At 43.6% G+C, this 13986-nt stretch overlaps 1 protein-coding gene across 10 annotated transcripts in view; it reads left to right on the forward strand.

The window, feature by feature from the left end:
* Positions 1-13986, forward strand: part of BEND7 (BEN domain containing 7) — a 43126-nt gene that overhangs the window by 8601 nt on the left and 20539 nt on the right. For all 10 annotated transcript variants that reach the window (XM_087933966.1, XM_087933968.1, XM_087933967.1 and 7 more), the window contains one exon: positions 13351-13653. In XM_087933966.1, coding sequence (XP_087790092.1) covers positions 13351-13653 — 303 coding nt within the window. The remainder of the gene's footprint in view (positions 1-13350; positions 13654-13986) is intronic.

Here is a 13986-nt window from a genome sequence, read left to right on the forward strand (position 1 = left end):
ACCGCAATTGAGCCCAAAATTCCTGTTGCTAAACAAGACAGTTGTTAAAGTGAGTTTTGTTCCATTCTACGACCTTTCTTGCCACCTTTGTTAAGTGAATCACTGTTAAGTTAATAGGAGAGGAGAGGAAAGAAATATGGAATAAAATAGAACAGAAGAGAAATATGGAATAGAAGAGAAAAGTAGAGAAGAGAGAGAAGAGAGTAGAACAGAACAGAACAGAACAGAACAGAATAGAATAGAATAGAATAGGTGGAATGAAATGGAATAGAAGAGAAAACAGAATAGGATAGGGTAGAATAGAATAGAATAGATATTGGAATGAAGAATAGAATAGAATAGAATAGAATAGAATAGAATAGAATAGAATAAAATAGAATAGAATAGAATAGAATAGGTGAATGAAATGGAATAAAAGAGAAAACAGAATAGGATAGGGTAGAATAGAGTAGAATAGAATAGATATTGGAATGAAGAATAGAATAGAATAGAATAGAATAGAATAGAATAGAATAGAATAGAATAGGTGGAATGAAATGGAATAGAATAGAAAACAGGATAGGATAGGGTAAATAGAATAGAATAGAATAGAATAGAATAGAATAGAATAGAATAGAATAGAATAGAAAATGTGGAATGAAATGGAATAGAAAACAGAATAGAATAGGAATAGAATAAAATAGAATAGAATAACAGAGTTGGAAGGGACCTTTATTCACTTAGCGACATAAATTTTGGTCTCAATTGTGGTCATAAGTCAACAACTACCTGTAAATACTATTTTGCAATGGTTTTTAACTTAGGATTCAGAGTCTTCTTTTAAAAAAAAGTTCTTGCGGGAAATATATTAGGTGGTTCTGGTGTACAAATTGTGTGAGATTTGTGCAATTGACAGTGAAAAGGTTTCGGGTTTCACAAATTACAACGCTAGGTAGTGAGCAGCCCTTAGTGGGCATTTTATTTCAAGAACTGCTGAAAAATGTATGGTTATTGCGGGTATAAAATGGGAGCCAGGTGTGCTGCAGCACAGGTGTTTTGTGTTTTGCAACATTTATGTCTTGATGCATTGGACTTTGCCAGGCCATAATTTCATTTTCTCCTGCAGGGAAGCTGTGTATAAAACAAACCAGGGCTGGGTAAAACAACTCTTGCTTAACAGATAATCAGAGTTGGAAGGGACCTTGTAGGTCATCTAGTCCACCACCAGCCCGTCCAAGCGGGAGACCCTACACCATCTTAGAGTAGAGTAGAGTAGCGTAGCGTAGCATAGAATTCTTTTATTGGCCAAGTGTGATTGGACACCCAAGGAATTTGTCTTGGTGCAAATGCTCTCAGTGTCCATAAAAGAAAAGAGACCTTTGTCAAGAGTCGAGAATGATCAGGTACAACACTGAACGATAGTCACAGGGTACAATAAGCAATCAAATCATACCAGGAAACAGTCAATATAGATTGTAAGGGTACAAGTAACAAAGTTACAGTCATATAGTCACAAGCGGGAGGAGATGGGTAATAAGGAAGGATGGGGGGATTTATAATAATAGTAGTGCCGACTTCATAAATAGTTGAACAGTGTTGAGGGGATTATTTGTTTAGCGGAGTGATGGCATTCAGGGAAAAACTCCCCTTGTGTCTAGTTGTTCTGGTGCGCTGGGCTCTATAACGTCGTTTTGAGGGAAGGAACTGAAAACAGTTTATGTCGGGATGTGAGGGGTCTGTAGATATTTTCACAGCCCTCTTTTGGACTCGTGCAGGATATACAGGTTCTCCATGGAAGGCAGGTGGGTACTATTTGTTATTTTTTCTGCAGTCCTAATTACTCCCTGGAGTCTGTGTCTGTCCTGTTGGGCTGCAGAACCAAACCCAGACAGTTATAGAGGCGCAGATGACAGATTTTCTGACAAATGGCAGTCCAATCTCTTCTTGAAGGCCTCCGGGGATGAAGCTCCCACAACTTCTGAAGGCAACTTCTGTTCCATCGGTTGATCGTTCTCACTGTCAGAAAATGTCTCCTTATTTCCAGGTTGAATCTCTCCTTGGTCAGTTTCCATCCATTATTCCTTGTCTGGCCTTCGGGTGCCTTGGAAAATAGCTTGACCCCTTCCTCCTCCTCTCTGTGGCAGCCCCTCAACTATGGGGAGGCTGCTCTCCTGTCTCCCCTGGTCCTTCTCTTCCCTAGACTAGCCGGGCCCAGTTCCTGCAACCGTTCTTCGTATGTTTTAGCCTCCAACCATCCTCTAATCCTCCTGGTTGCTCTTCTCTGCACTCTTTCCAGAGTCTTAACCTCTTTTTTATAATGTGGTGACAAAAACTGGATGCAAGACTCTAGGTGTGGTCTTACTAAGGCTTTATAGAGAGTGGTATTAGTACCTCCCTTGATCTTGATTGTATCCTTCTGCTAATGCAAGTTAGGATTGCATTGGCTTTTTTCGGCTGCTGCTGCACACGGCTGGCTCCTATCTAGCTGGTTGTCCAATAAGACTCCAAGATCCTTCTCCCAGTTCCTCCTGTTGAGCCTGGTTTCACCCAGTCTATACGTGTCCTTGGGGTTTTTCTTGTCTAAGTGACTTTTGGTCTGCACTGAATTTCATTTTGTTAGATACGACCCAGGGTTCGAGTCTGTCGATAGCCATCTGGATCTTGAGCCAATTTCCTTCGTGTCGATTCAGAAACCAGCCCTGTTCAATCCGCCGGCGATTCGCTCGTAATGACGGATAGGAGGAGGCAGCCTCAAAGTACATGGTGACATTGTTAGCCGTCATCAGGAAAAGAAAAAGTTAGATCTCTAGAGTGTGCATCCTGCGGTTGTCTACTCAAAGACAGGTAGTTCTCGACTCAGCTCGATTAGTGACCATTTGAAATTACGACGGCACTGGGGAAAAATGACTTAGGACCATAGTTCATACTTACGACCGTTGCAGCTTTCCCGTGGTCAAATTTGGACGCTTGGCCATTGACTCCTATTTACGATGGTCACCGTGTCCTGGGGTCATGTGATCCCCTTTTGCGACCTTCTGACAAGTCCACGGGGAAGCCGGATTCGCTTAATGACTGGATTATTAGCAACTGCACCAGTTCACTTAACAATGGTGGACGGAAAGGTTGTAAAACGTAAAACAAAACTCACTTAACTGCTGTCTCGCTTGGCAACCTAAATTTTGGCCTCAGTACAGCTCAACCTTTCTAGTGATCTTCTAACTTCGAAAAGGCGCTAAATGGATGGTTGGGATTTCAATAGATCTTAAGCACGAATAGTTTGTGGATGAAGGCAAATCTAGGGGTCCCAGGATAATTAATTTAATCCCACTAAAATGATTCTGGACTGACTGATGTTCCACAGCACTGAAATTGCTGCTGTTTAAGGAGCTGTTTTCTCTCCTCTTCACTTCTTCCACATTAATCACTGGTGCAAGAACAACCAAGTTTCAATCATTGTCTGGAACAAACCACCTTTGTTTTGCTGGATCCGACCTGGGTTGGACTTCGGGACCGGAGTTTTGGTCTTCCGAGCTTTCAGACTTGTGCCAGGGATCTTCTCTCGAGTGGAGTGTGTGTGTGTGCGCTTCAGGCTATTCTACGAGTGGCCTTTATGTGGTGCCTGGTTGTGTGTGGCTTTTTAGTTGTGGATTGGGGTGTGGATGGATGGCTATTAAGTCATTTGCTTATGCTGCCCATCCCTCACCTCCTAAGTACTTGATAAACTGATAGTAAATCAGCCCTGGTGTTGATTGATGAGAGGCATGTTCAATGACTTCCCTGGCTGTTTTTGTCCCTGATCATCCGACAATCTTAGTAGCTGCAAAATTGAATGTATGTCCTTGTTCACTGCCATAGGAGGCTACCAATGAGTTCGGGCAGTTGTGGGATTCAAATGTTTTTACTACCGGTTCTTGTGGGCGTGGCTTGGTGGGCGTGGCAGGGGAAGGATATACTGCAAAATTCCCCCTTCCCTCCCCACCCCACTAACCTGCTTTCCAGCTCCCTTCTCCTGGGCAGGGCAACCAAAGGAGACCCAGACGATCAGCTGGGACTCGATGGGAGGCAGAGATTAGAGGGGGCTGGCGGGGCCAGTCAGAGGCGGGATTTGCCGGTTCTCCAAACTACTCAACATTTCCGCTACCGGTTCTCCAGAACCGGTCAGAACCGGCTGAATCCCACCTCTGTGTTCGGGTCTCCTCATCTGACCGCTCCCTTGTGTCCTTGCAATCTGGTACGATCACAGTGGCAACCCTTGTTGCTCAGGAAGCAAGCTGTGTCCTTCTAATAATGGCCTGATCTGTTGGAACATGGCACTAAGCTGGCTTGGAGAAGCCACCCGTCTTCTAAATAGTTGGGAAGGCTTCCTGACTGTTGACATGGTTTTGAATCCTTCCCTGCTCTGCCAAGGACATGAGAAGAGGACGGGGGGGGAGGCTGGCCGGACGCTTGAAAATACCTTTGGCATTTTTTTCCCCAAGCATGAGTCTTTTTTCTGAAGAATCGGAGTTGACTCAACTTGCCCTCAGAAGTTGTGGGACCGTCGTCACTTGAGGCTTTCCAAGAAGAGATTGGACTGCCATTGGTCAGAAATGGTGTGGGGTCTCCCGCTTGGGCGGGGAGGGGGGGGCGCGGTTGGACCCTCAAGGACCCTTCCAACTCTGAGTATCTGTTATCTGACTCAAAAGCTTTTTGGGCACTTCAGCTGGACTGGAGAACCGTTTGACCCTCCGCTTCTTCGCCTTTGGGAAAGTGGTTTGAAAACCACCTACCACAGTGAATCTGCAAAATTATTAATTCTGTTTCCTCCTTGATTTTCTCCTGCCTCCTTTTTAATGTGACGCCTCCTTTTTTCTTTGTGTTTTTTTAAAATAATTTTTATTAAAGTTTTACAGTTTTTTTTAAAAAAAAACACAAATCATGTTTATAATTTTTACAATTTGTTGTAACATCAGTTTTCCCCATCTTCCCTTATTCATATCTACATATCTACATTATTTATATTTATCTTATACTTTATTTGTTATACCTGCTCTCATACAATTTCTCCCAGACCGTATAAAATTCTTTTTTGCTTTCTCTTGTAACTCCATTGTAAGCATATTCATTTCCGCACAGTCCATAATTTTTTTAATCAACATAGTATCCCTGGGATTATCCTCCAATTTCCAATTTTGAGCGTAGGCTAATCTCGCTGCTGTCAGAATGTGTATTATAAGATATTCAATTTCCCTTTTTTATATTCGCCTCTAATTATTTCTAGTAAGAACATTTCCGGTTTAAGTGCTATTTTTTCATTTGTTATTTCTTGTAGCCAGGTTCTAATTTTATTCCAACATTTTCTACCCTTGGGGCACAGCCACCACCTATGAAAGTTTTTCTTTCTAAAGTACGGTGACACTTTTTCACGACAGCCTAAACGGGGCCCAGTGTGACTGACAGCTCGAGTCAGCCTTCCTTTTTCTTTTAGACTGCTGTGATTTCTACTCTTCGCTTCCTAATTCTTTGGAAACGGTTCTCGGGCGTTGAAACTTACAAGGGATTCGGCCGGCCGTAAAAGTACCGTTTGCTTTTATAAACCCTTAACGGGATGTTCTATTTATTACATTTTTTTGTCCTGACTGCATTGCAGGCAGTCCTTGACTTACAACTGTTCATCTAGTGACCGGTGGAAGTGACAACAGCACTGGGAGAAAAGCAAGTTAAGACCATTTTTCACACTTATGACCGTTGCAGCATCTCCATGGTCACAAGATCGTGGCAACTGACTCATATTTATGACAGGGGTCATGCGGTCGCTTTTGCTTCCCTCTGACAAGCCAAATCAATGTGGAACTGAGGTTCCCTTAGCAACCCCGGCAAGAAAAGTGTCTTGCTTAGCGATGGGAGCTCAGTTGCGTTTGTACGTCGAGGGCTGCCGGCGTAGCCCATGGCTACCCAAATCCTTGGATGAGTAGGTTTTGCAACGCGTCGATAGGCCGCTCTTAATGGATTATTCCACTGGGGTTGCTAAGACTATCAATCTGGCAATAAATACATCGGAATAAGCCAAGCAAAATAGAAGTGCACCATTCAGGTTTAAAGCTGCTATTTTCAAAATTATCAGACTTCCCAGCGTGCATTTGCTAGAACAGAATAACAGAGTTGAAAGGGACCTTGGAGGTCTTCTAGTCCAACCCCCGATCAAGCAGGAAACTCTATATCATTCCAAACAAATGGTTGTCCAATATTTCCTTGAAAACCTCCAGTGACGGAGCAGCCACAACTTCTGGTGTCCAGCTGTTCCACTGGTTAATTGTCCTCACCGTTAGAAAGTTTCTCCTTAATTCCAGGTTGCTTCTCTCCTTGGTTAGTTTCCATCCTTAGTACCCATCCATTGCTTCTTGTCCTGCCTTCAGGGGCTTTGGGGAAGAGGTTGGCCTGTCTTCATTGGGGCAGCCCCTCAAATATTGGAAGGCTGCTGTCAGGTCGCACCATCACCCGGACATCCAAGGAGGAAACTGCTGCGATGCTCCCGTAGAAGTTTTACTCATCGTTGACATTGTCTGTGAATATATATTGACTTCGATCCTGTTCTCGCCATGCCTCACTCCTAGTCCTTCTGCTCAGGCCGGAGACGTTATTCGATGGGCCTGGCGAGGGCTGGTTTTTTCCAGAGGGAAGAGGAACGCAGCAGGCAACATAAATGGAAACGAAAGAGGAAGTCGATTCATCCTTCTGGTGTTTCTCTACACGGCTTAGCAATTCCGGCGAATTCTCCGTCGTCTTCTTCGCTCTTCAGGCTGCGCAAGGCAAATATTTGCTTTTGTGCTGACACTTACACGACGGATGGGTTGCCGGTTGTTGTTTTTTTTCCAGTGCAGCTGAGCTGTTTGCATTCGGGTCGTCTAATCTGGGAAGGGCTTTTAATCCAGGGAGCAGTTTTGAGGGGCAAAAGGAAAGAAGAGACGGATTTTGAATTTTCCAACTGGGAGCTATGGGATGGGGGGGGGGGGAAACACCACCAGATTCTCCCAGTGTGTCTCTTGGGGGGGTCCAGGATGGGGCTGAATCCCCCTTTCTAAGTCCTTTCCCGCTCACAGAAGAGAACAACAGAGTTGGAAGGGACCTTGGGAGGTCTTCTAGTCCAACCCCCGGCCTAGGCAGGAAACCCTCCACCACTTCAGACAAAGGGTTGGTTCAGTTTCTTCTTAAAAGATCATCCTCAAAGATCCATCTCATCCTGGGAAGCCTTTTAGTCTTTGAACTATGACCATCTGGCAGACGGTGCAGGATAATAAAAACGAGGGCAAATAGGCTGGAAAACAGCTTCTATCCCAGGGCAGGAGCTCTGTTGAATTCTGCTCTATAACACGGTGTTGTTGTGGTGTCGGGGGGGTTTTGGTTCAATGTGTAGAGAGGGTGAAGGTTGTGTCTTTGTGTTTATTTTCATGGTCATGATGTGCACTGAAGACAGTGTTTGATTTCGTTGTACGAGGTGCGATGACCATAAAGGAAACTAGACGAAACTAAAACTTCCAGTGTTGGAGGATTCATGGCTTCTGGAGGCAAGTTGTTACCCTGATGAATTGTCAGGAAATTCCTCCTTAGTTCTCGGCTGCTTCTCTCCTGGATGAGTTTCCACCCGTGACCGTTTGTCCTGCCCGCATGACCCAGAGCAGAACGGCCGTAAGGGCTCAGCCAACCGCCCTACTCCAACCCAAGTGGCCCTATTTTGGGCAGGGAGGGCTTGACCTACGACCGCCACGGAGCCCAGAACGTCCCTTGCTAAGCGAGACATTTCTCAAGTGAGTTCGCCTCGTTTTACGACCTTCCTTGCCGCAGCTGTTAAGTGGGTAATGAGGCCGTTAAATGAATCACGAGTCAGAAGGTCTCCAGAAGGATCACGTGAACCCCAGGGGAGGGCATTGCGACCGTCCGAAAGGCGAGTCAGTTGCCAAACGGCTGAATTTGGATCACGTGACCACGGGGGGGGGGGGATGCTGCAATGGTCGTAAGTGTGAAAAACGGTCCAGGGTTGCTTTTTTCAGGGGTCTTGTAACTTTGGTCACTAAACGAAATATGGTCAGTCGGGAACGGCCTGTACTTGGATGGGCATGAACTTGATGACTGTGTCACGTGCCAATTACACACACACACACACACACACACACACACACACACACACCCTTCTCCAAAAAATACTCTTGCCATTTTGAATTTAAAAGCTCCACTGCCATGAGATTGAGGTCAATCTCTCTCCCTCTCTCTCTTTCTCTCTCTCTCTCTCTCCCTATTTATATCTATCTATCTATCTATCTATCTAATCTATTTATCTAATATCTCTCTATCTAATATCTCTCTATCTCCGTATTTATCTCTATCTCTATCTATCTATCTAATCTCTTTATCTCTCTCTCTCTCTATATATATATATCTAATCTCTCTCTCTATTTAATCTCTCTCTACTAATCTCTCTCTATCTCTCCCTATTTATCTCTATCTCTATCTCTTTCTATCTAATCTCTTTATTTATCTGTCTCTCTCTCTCTATCTAATCTATGTATCTCTATCTAATCTATATATCTCTATCTCTCCCTTATCTCTATCTCTAATCTCTTTATCTCTTTATCTCTCTCTCTCTCTAATCTATATATCTCTATCTAATCTCTATCTCTATCGATTGATCGATCAATTGATCTAATCTCTCTCTCTATTTAATCTCTCTACTAATTTATCTCTATGTCTATCTATCTACTCTCTCTATTTAATCTCTCTATCTTCTAATCTCTCTCTCTCTATCTCTCCCCATTTATCTATCTCTATATCTATCTAATCTCTCTCTATATATTTAATCTCTCTATCTTCTAATCTCTCTCTATCTCTTATTTATATCTATCTATCTATCTATCTATCTATCTATCTATCTATCTATCTATCTATCTAATCTCTCTCTCTATTTAATCTCTCTCTCTGTCTTCTAATCTCTCTCTGTATTTCTCCCTAGTTATCTCTATCTCTCTCTATCTAATCTATTTATCTATCTGTCTCTCTCTCTCTAATCTATATATCTCTATATAATCTCTATCTATCTGTCTGTCTGTCTGTCTAATCTCTCTCCCTCTTTATTTAATCTCTCTATCTTCTAATCTCTCTCTATCTCTCCCTATTTATCTCTATATCTATATCTGTCTGTCTGTCTGTCTGTCTCTCTCTCTCTCTCTCTCTCTCTATTTAATCACTCTCTATTTTCTAATCTCCCTATTTATCTCTATCTATCTAATCTCTCTCTATTGAATCTCTCTCTCTATCTTCTAATCTCTCTCTCTCCCTATTTTATATCTATCTGTCTGTCTATCTGTCTGTCTGTCTGTCTGTCTAATCTCTCTCCCTCTTTATTTAATCTCTATCTTCTAATCTCTCTCTATCTCTCCCTATTTATCTCTATATCTATCTATCTATCTATCTCTCTAATCTCTCTCTCTATTTAATCTCTCTCTCTATCTTCTCATCTCTCTCTATCTCCCTATTTATCACTGTCTCTCTCTCTCTAATCTCTCTCTCTTTATTTAATCTCTCTCTCTATCTTCTAGTCTTCTAATCTCTCTATCTATCTATCTATCTATCTATCTATCCTCTCCCTATTTAATCTCTCTATCTTCTAATCTCTCTATCTCTCCCTATTTATCTCTATCTATCTCTCTAATCTATTTCTCTCTCTCTCTAATCTATATATCTCTATCTAATCTCTCTCTATTTAATCTCTCTATCTTCTAATCTCTCTCTCTCTCTCTCTCCCTATTTATCACTATCTCTAGGTATCTAATCTCTTTATTTATACATATCTCTATCTACCTATCTAATCTCTCTCTCTCTCTCTCTCTCTATTTAATCTATCTATCTATCTTTTAATCTCTCTCTGTCTCTCCCTATTTATCTATCTAATATCTATCTATCTATCTATCTATCTATCTATCTATCTATCTATCTATCTATCTATCTATCTAATATCTTCATCTCTCTCTCTCTCTATCTCTCTATATATATACTGAAGGCAAAATAATCAGGTCAGGAGGAAAAAAAATTGTTCCTGCCCTGATTTTTAAAAAAAAGAGGGGGGGAGGGGATTCGTTTGGATAACAAGAGCCTTTTACTTTTGCTCTCCTTGCTTGTATCTTCGCAAAATATTTAAGGACGACAGTTCACTTAGGGACCATTCAAAGTTGCAACGCCACTGAAAAAAGTAACTTAGGGCCGATTTTCACACTTAAGACCATAGCAGCTGTCCCCGTGGTCATGGGATCCAAATTCAGACGTTGGGCAACTGACTCATATTCACGACGATTTATTGCGTCCCTGGGGGTCACGTGATCCCCTTTTGTGACCTTCTGGCAGGCAACGTCAAAGGGGAAGCCAGATTCACTTAACGACTGGGTTACTAATTTAACGACAGCAGTGATTCACTTAACAAACATGGGAAGAAAAGCGGTTAAATGGGGCAAAACTCGCTTAGGGACACAAATTTGGGGCTCCCTTGTGGTCTGCCCTGTATTTGGGTCCAGACTTTAAAAAAAAAATGGTATTAAAATAGTCAATCGGATTGAGGAGGCGTCATTTTATGGACGATGCTTTTCACCCAGGAGAGATTTTGGTGGGGGAAATCCATCTTGTACGACGGCGGCTGGATTTCAATATCCATTTCCGCTCATGCTTAAAATGCTTGATGGTTTCTTGCCGTGATTTTGCTTCCCGCTAATGAAATGTATTTCCATGCCCCAGCAGGCAAAACAGCAACCCTCGGCTGCAAACATGCAGAGACGCAGAATGAAATAAGTATGATCATAAATAAAATTAATACTTAAATGAGACCGGGGACGTAATTGTTTTTAAATGGGCCATTTTGTAGCTGGCTTTTTTTTTCTTCCTCCTTTTCTTTTTGCATTCATGCAGCAAAGGCCTTGGATGGATGCTGCGTTCTGGACGTTAAATAAAATCTGGTTTTCTTTTCAATTTGCTTTGCCTCCTCATCGGATGCGACACGCCTGCTACCTATCCAGTTACCGCTGAGTCTTCTGCAAAACAATACCCATATTTTCTTAATTTTAACTAAAAATACAAGCACAGAGAGATCTTTGTCAGTTCTTGCAACAAGAAGGGGGGGTTTGTCTCTTTCGAGAAAGGAATCTGGTTTTCTTGACAGCTGGAAATATGGCAGAGAATCAATTGCAGGGAAGGGTCTTCAAATTTGCATCCGGAGAGTCCTTGGCTTAACAACCGTCACTCAGCCCAGAATTACGATCGTAAATTGCGCTCATTGTTAAGCGGCTCGCCACATGACTGATCCAATTTTAAGGCCGTCGTTAAGTGAAGCCCTTTTCTACAAGGGGTGCTGTTGTGGTTTGCCGGCAGCCAGTCAGACAATGGGAAAGAAAGGGGATCAGTCCAGGTGTCTGGAGAGGACTCCAACGAGGGTCTTGCGTCCGATGCAGGGATGGGGCCAGGACCATCTGGGAGTGGGCTGCTGCCTTCGGAGCCTTCGGAGTCTGGCAGCAGCGAGGAAGAGGAATAAGGGGAGCCTGTTCCCAGTGCACCTGTGCACAGAGCTGCTAGAAGGCGAGAGCAGCTGAGACAAAAGGGGCGACTCAGGAGTAAGGCTCGGAGGTGATGGCCCCTCCCATAAGGTATAAAAGTCAGGCCAAGATGACGGAACCTTTGCAGGAAGCAATGTTGTTCAATCGGTTCAGAGTCATCGTTGAAGCTCTTTGTACTTCGGTTGGTTTTTCTCCTAGTTTATTTGACACTTCTGTTCTTGGCAGCACTTCCCAGGAAACAAAGGTGGGTGCTTATCTCGAGGGACTGTTTGAGATTCATTCCCGGCTGGGAATGAAAACAATTCCCAGCGTTGCAATAAAACAAGACTTGTTTTTAAAATAAGCGTGTGCGTAATTACGGTCTTGGTCCGAACAGGTGCTTTTTGTCAGAAAGCAGGAATAAACACCCACCTTGGTGTAAACGAGTTGACCAATTGACCGCCAGATGCTGCACACTGCTGTAAATGTGGGCCAATGACTAAGGACGCAAAATGTGACCATGGGGAATCGGCCGTCAGAATTTCTAATCTGGATCATAATAAGTAACTTTTTTGGGCATGGGGGGTCTTTTGCAATTTCAAATGGTCACTAACGGGGACTGGTCGCAAGTCAAGGGCATTTTTACCGGTGTGTACAGTGACGTACAGGTAATCCTCGTGCTAACAACAGTTCGTTTAATGACTGTTAGAAGTTATAATGGCACTGAAAAAAATGACTTACGGCCATTTTTCACACTTATGACCTTTGTAGTAACTGGCAGGTATTTATGATGGCTTTGTGTCCCGGAGGGTCACGTGATCCACTTTTGCAACCGTCTGACAAACAGAATCGACAGGGAAGCTGGATTCACTTCACAGCCATGTTGTTGCCAACTTACCAACTGCAAGGTTTCATTTAGCAGTTGTGGCAAGCAAGGTCTTAAAATGGGGCAAAACTCTGCCCGTTTTAACAATTGTCTCACTTAGCGACAGAGGTCGGGCTCAGTTATGGTCATAAGTCAAGGACCAGCTGAATAGGCAGGCTACCTGGGAAATGTCTTTTGCTCTCTCGATCGGGATGGCTTCCTAGGCCACGTTCGCTTCTACCAATGGTCCTCGGTCCCCCTTTTTTCCAGGCCGTAGTAACTTCGGACAGTCACTAAGTGAACTTCTTTCTTTTTTCTTTTCTTTTTTTTTGCATGAAGTTTTTTCATTTGATAACATATAAAAATTTCATTTTTGGTTAAACAGCGTATTGTCTGGGTACAAATAGTTTTAGTAAATAGTCATCAATATTCATTACATTGATATTCATTCTATCATCATCATCAGACTTTTCATTGTTCCTTTTCTCATATCTCCATGTTTCTAACTTCTGTTTTTGTTAGCTAACCATTGATCAAATAGGTCCCAAGTCAAAATAGCGAACTGTTATAAGTCAAGGACTGCCTGTAGAGCAGTGGTGGGATTCAATTTTTTTTTTTAGTACCGGTTCTATGGGCGTGGCTTGGTGGGCGCGGCAGGGGAAGGATACTGCAAAATCCCCCTTCCCTTCCCACCCCACTAACCTGCTTTCCAGCTCCATTTTCCTCTGCGGGGCAACCAAAGGAGACCCAGCCAATCAGCTGGGACTCAACGGGAGGCGGAGAAGAGATGGGACTGGCGGAGACAGTCAGAGGCGGGATTTATGCTGGTTCTCTGAACTACTCAACATTTCCACTACCGGTTCTCCAAAACCGGTCAGAACCGGCTGAACACCCCCTCTGCCTGTAGAGCAATGTTATTGTATTCCCCCATTTACGGTCGTGTTTTCTGTTCGATTCTAGGTGATGAAAGCCGGGAGATTAAAAAACAGATCACGGGGATGAGAAGACTACTGAACGACAGCGTGGGACGGATCTACCAGCGAGTCGGGAAAGAAGGGGAAAAGTTGAAGGAAGAAGTCCAGGATTTGGACCTGGCCTGGACTCCGCGGCTGAACCCTCCTGCGGACACCCCTGGCCACCTCCAGCCATTGCAGAGCAGCTCCTGGAACGAATTGTCTCCCCAGACCGGACACTATTCAGGGCAGTACGGCACCCGCTCCAAAACCTCTTTCCAGAACCAGGCCAGAACCCTGGGGACAAACGGTACGAGATAGAGATTTCAGTTTTTCTACCTGTATGTTCTGACCTAGGCTTCCTTAGCGAGCATAACACACAATCGTAGTCCCAGCAAAGCCTCTTTTATTTCCGCAGCTGTGAATCACGTTCATTCACAGCCGGCAAGCCTTGGCAAACAGTCTTTCAGGGGTACGTTGATAAACACCCATCTTACCACACTTGGAATGCGGCCTGAGAACGAATTGTCCGACGCAGGGCAAGGCCAAACTTGGCACAGAGTCAAACAGAACTTTTCAGAGCTTGAACCAGACGAATTAATTGCTTCCTGCAAAAGCTCACATCCCCTTCGCTCCTCTTTTG

Source organism: Pseudonaja textilis, chromosome 5 (genome assembly GCF_049901715.1).
Source record: "Pseudonaja textilis isolate UNSWEBS1 chromosome 5, rPseTex1.2, whole genome shotgun sequence".
NCBI lineage: Eukaryota > Metazoa > Chordata > Lepidosauria > Squamata > Elapidae > Pseudonaja > Pseudonaja textilis.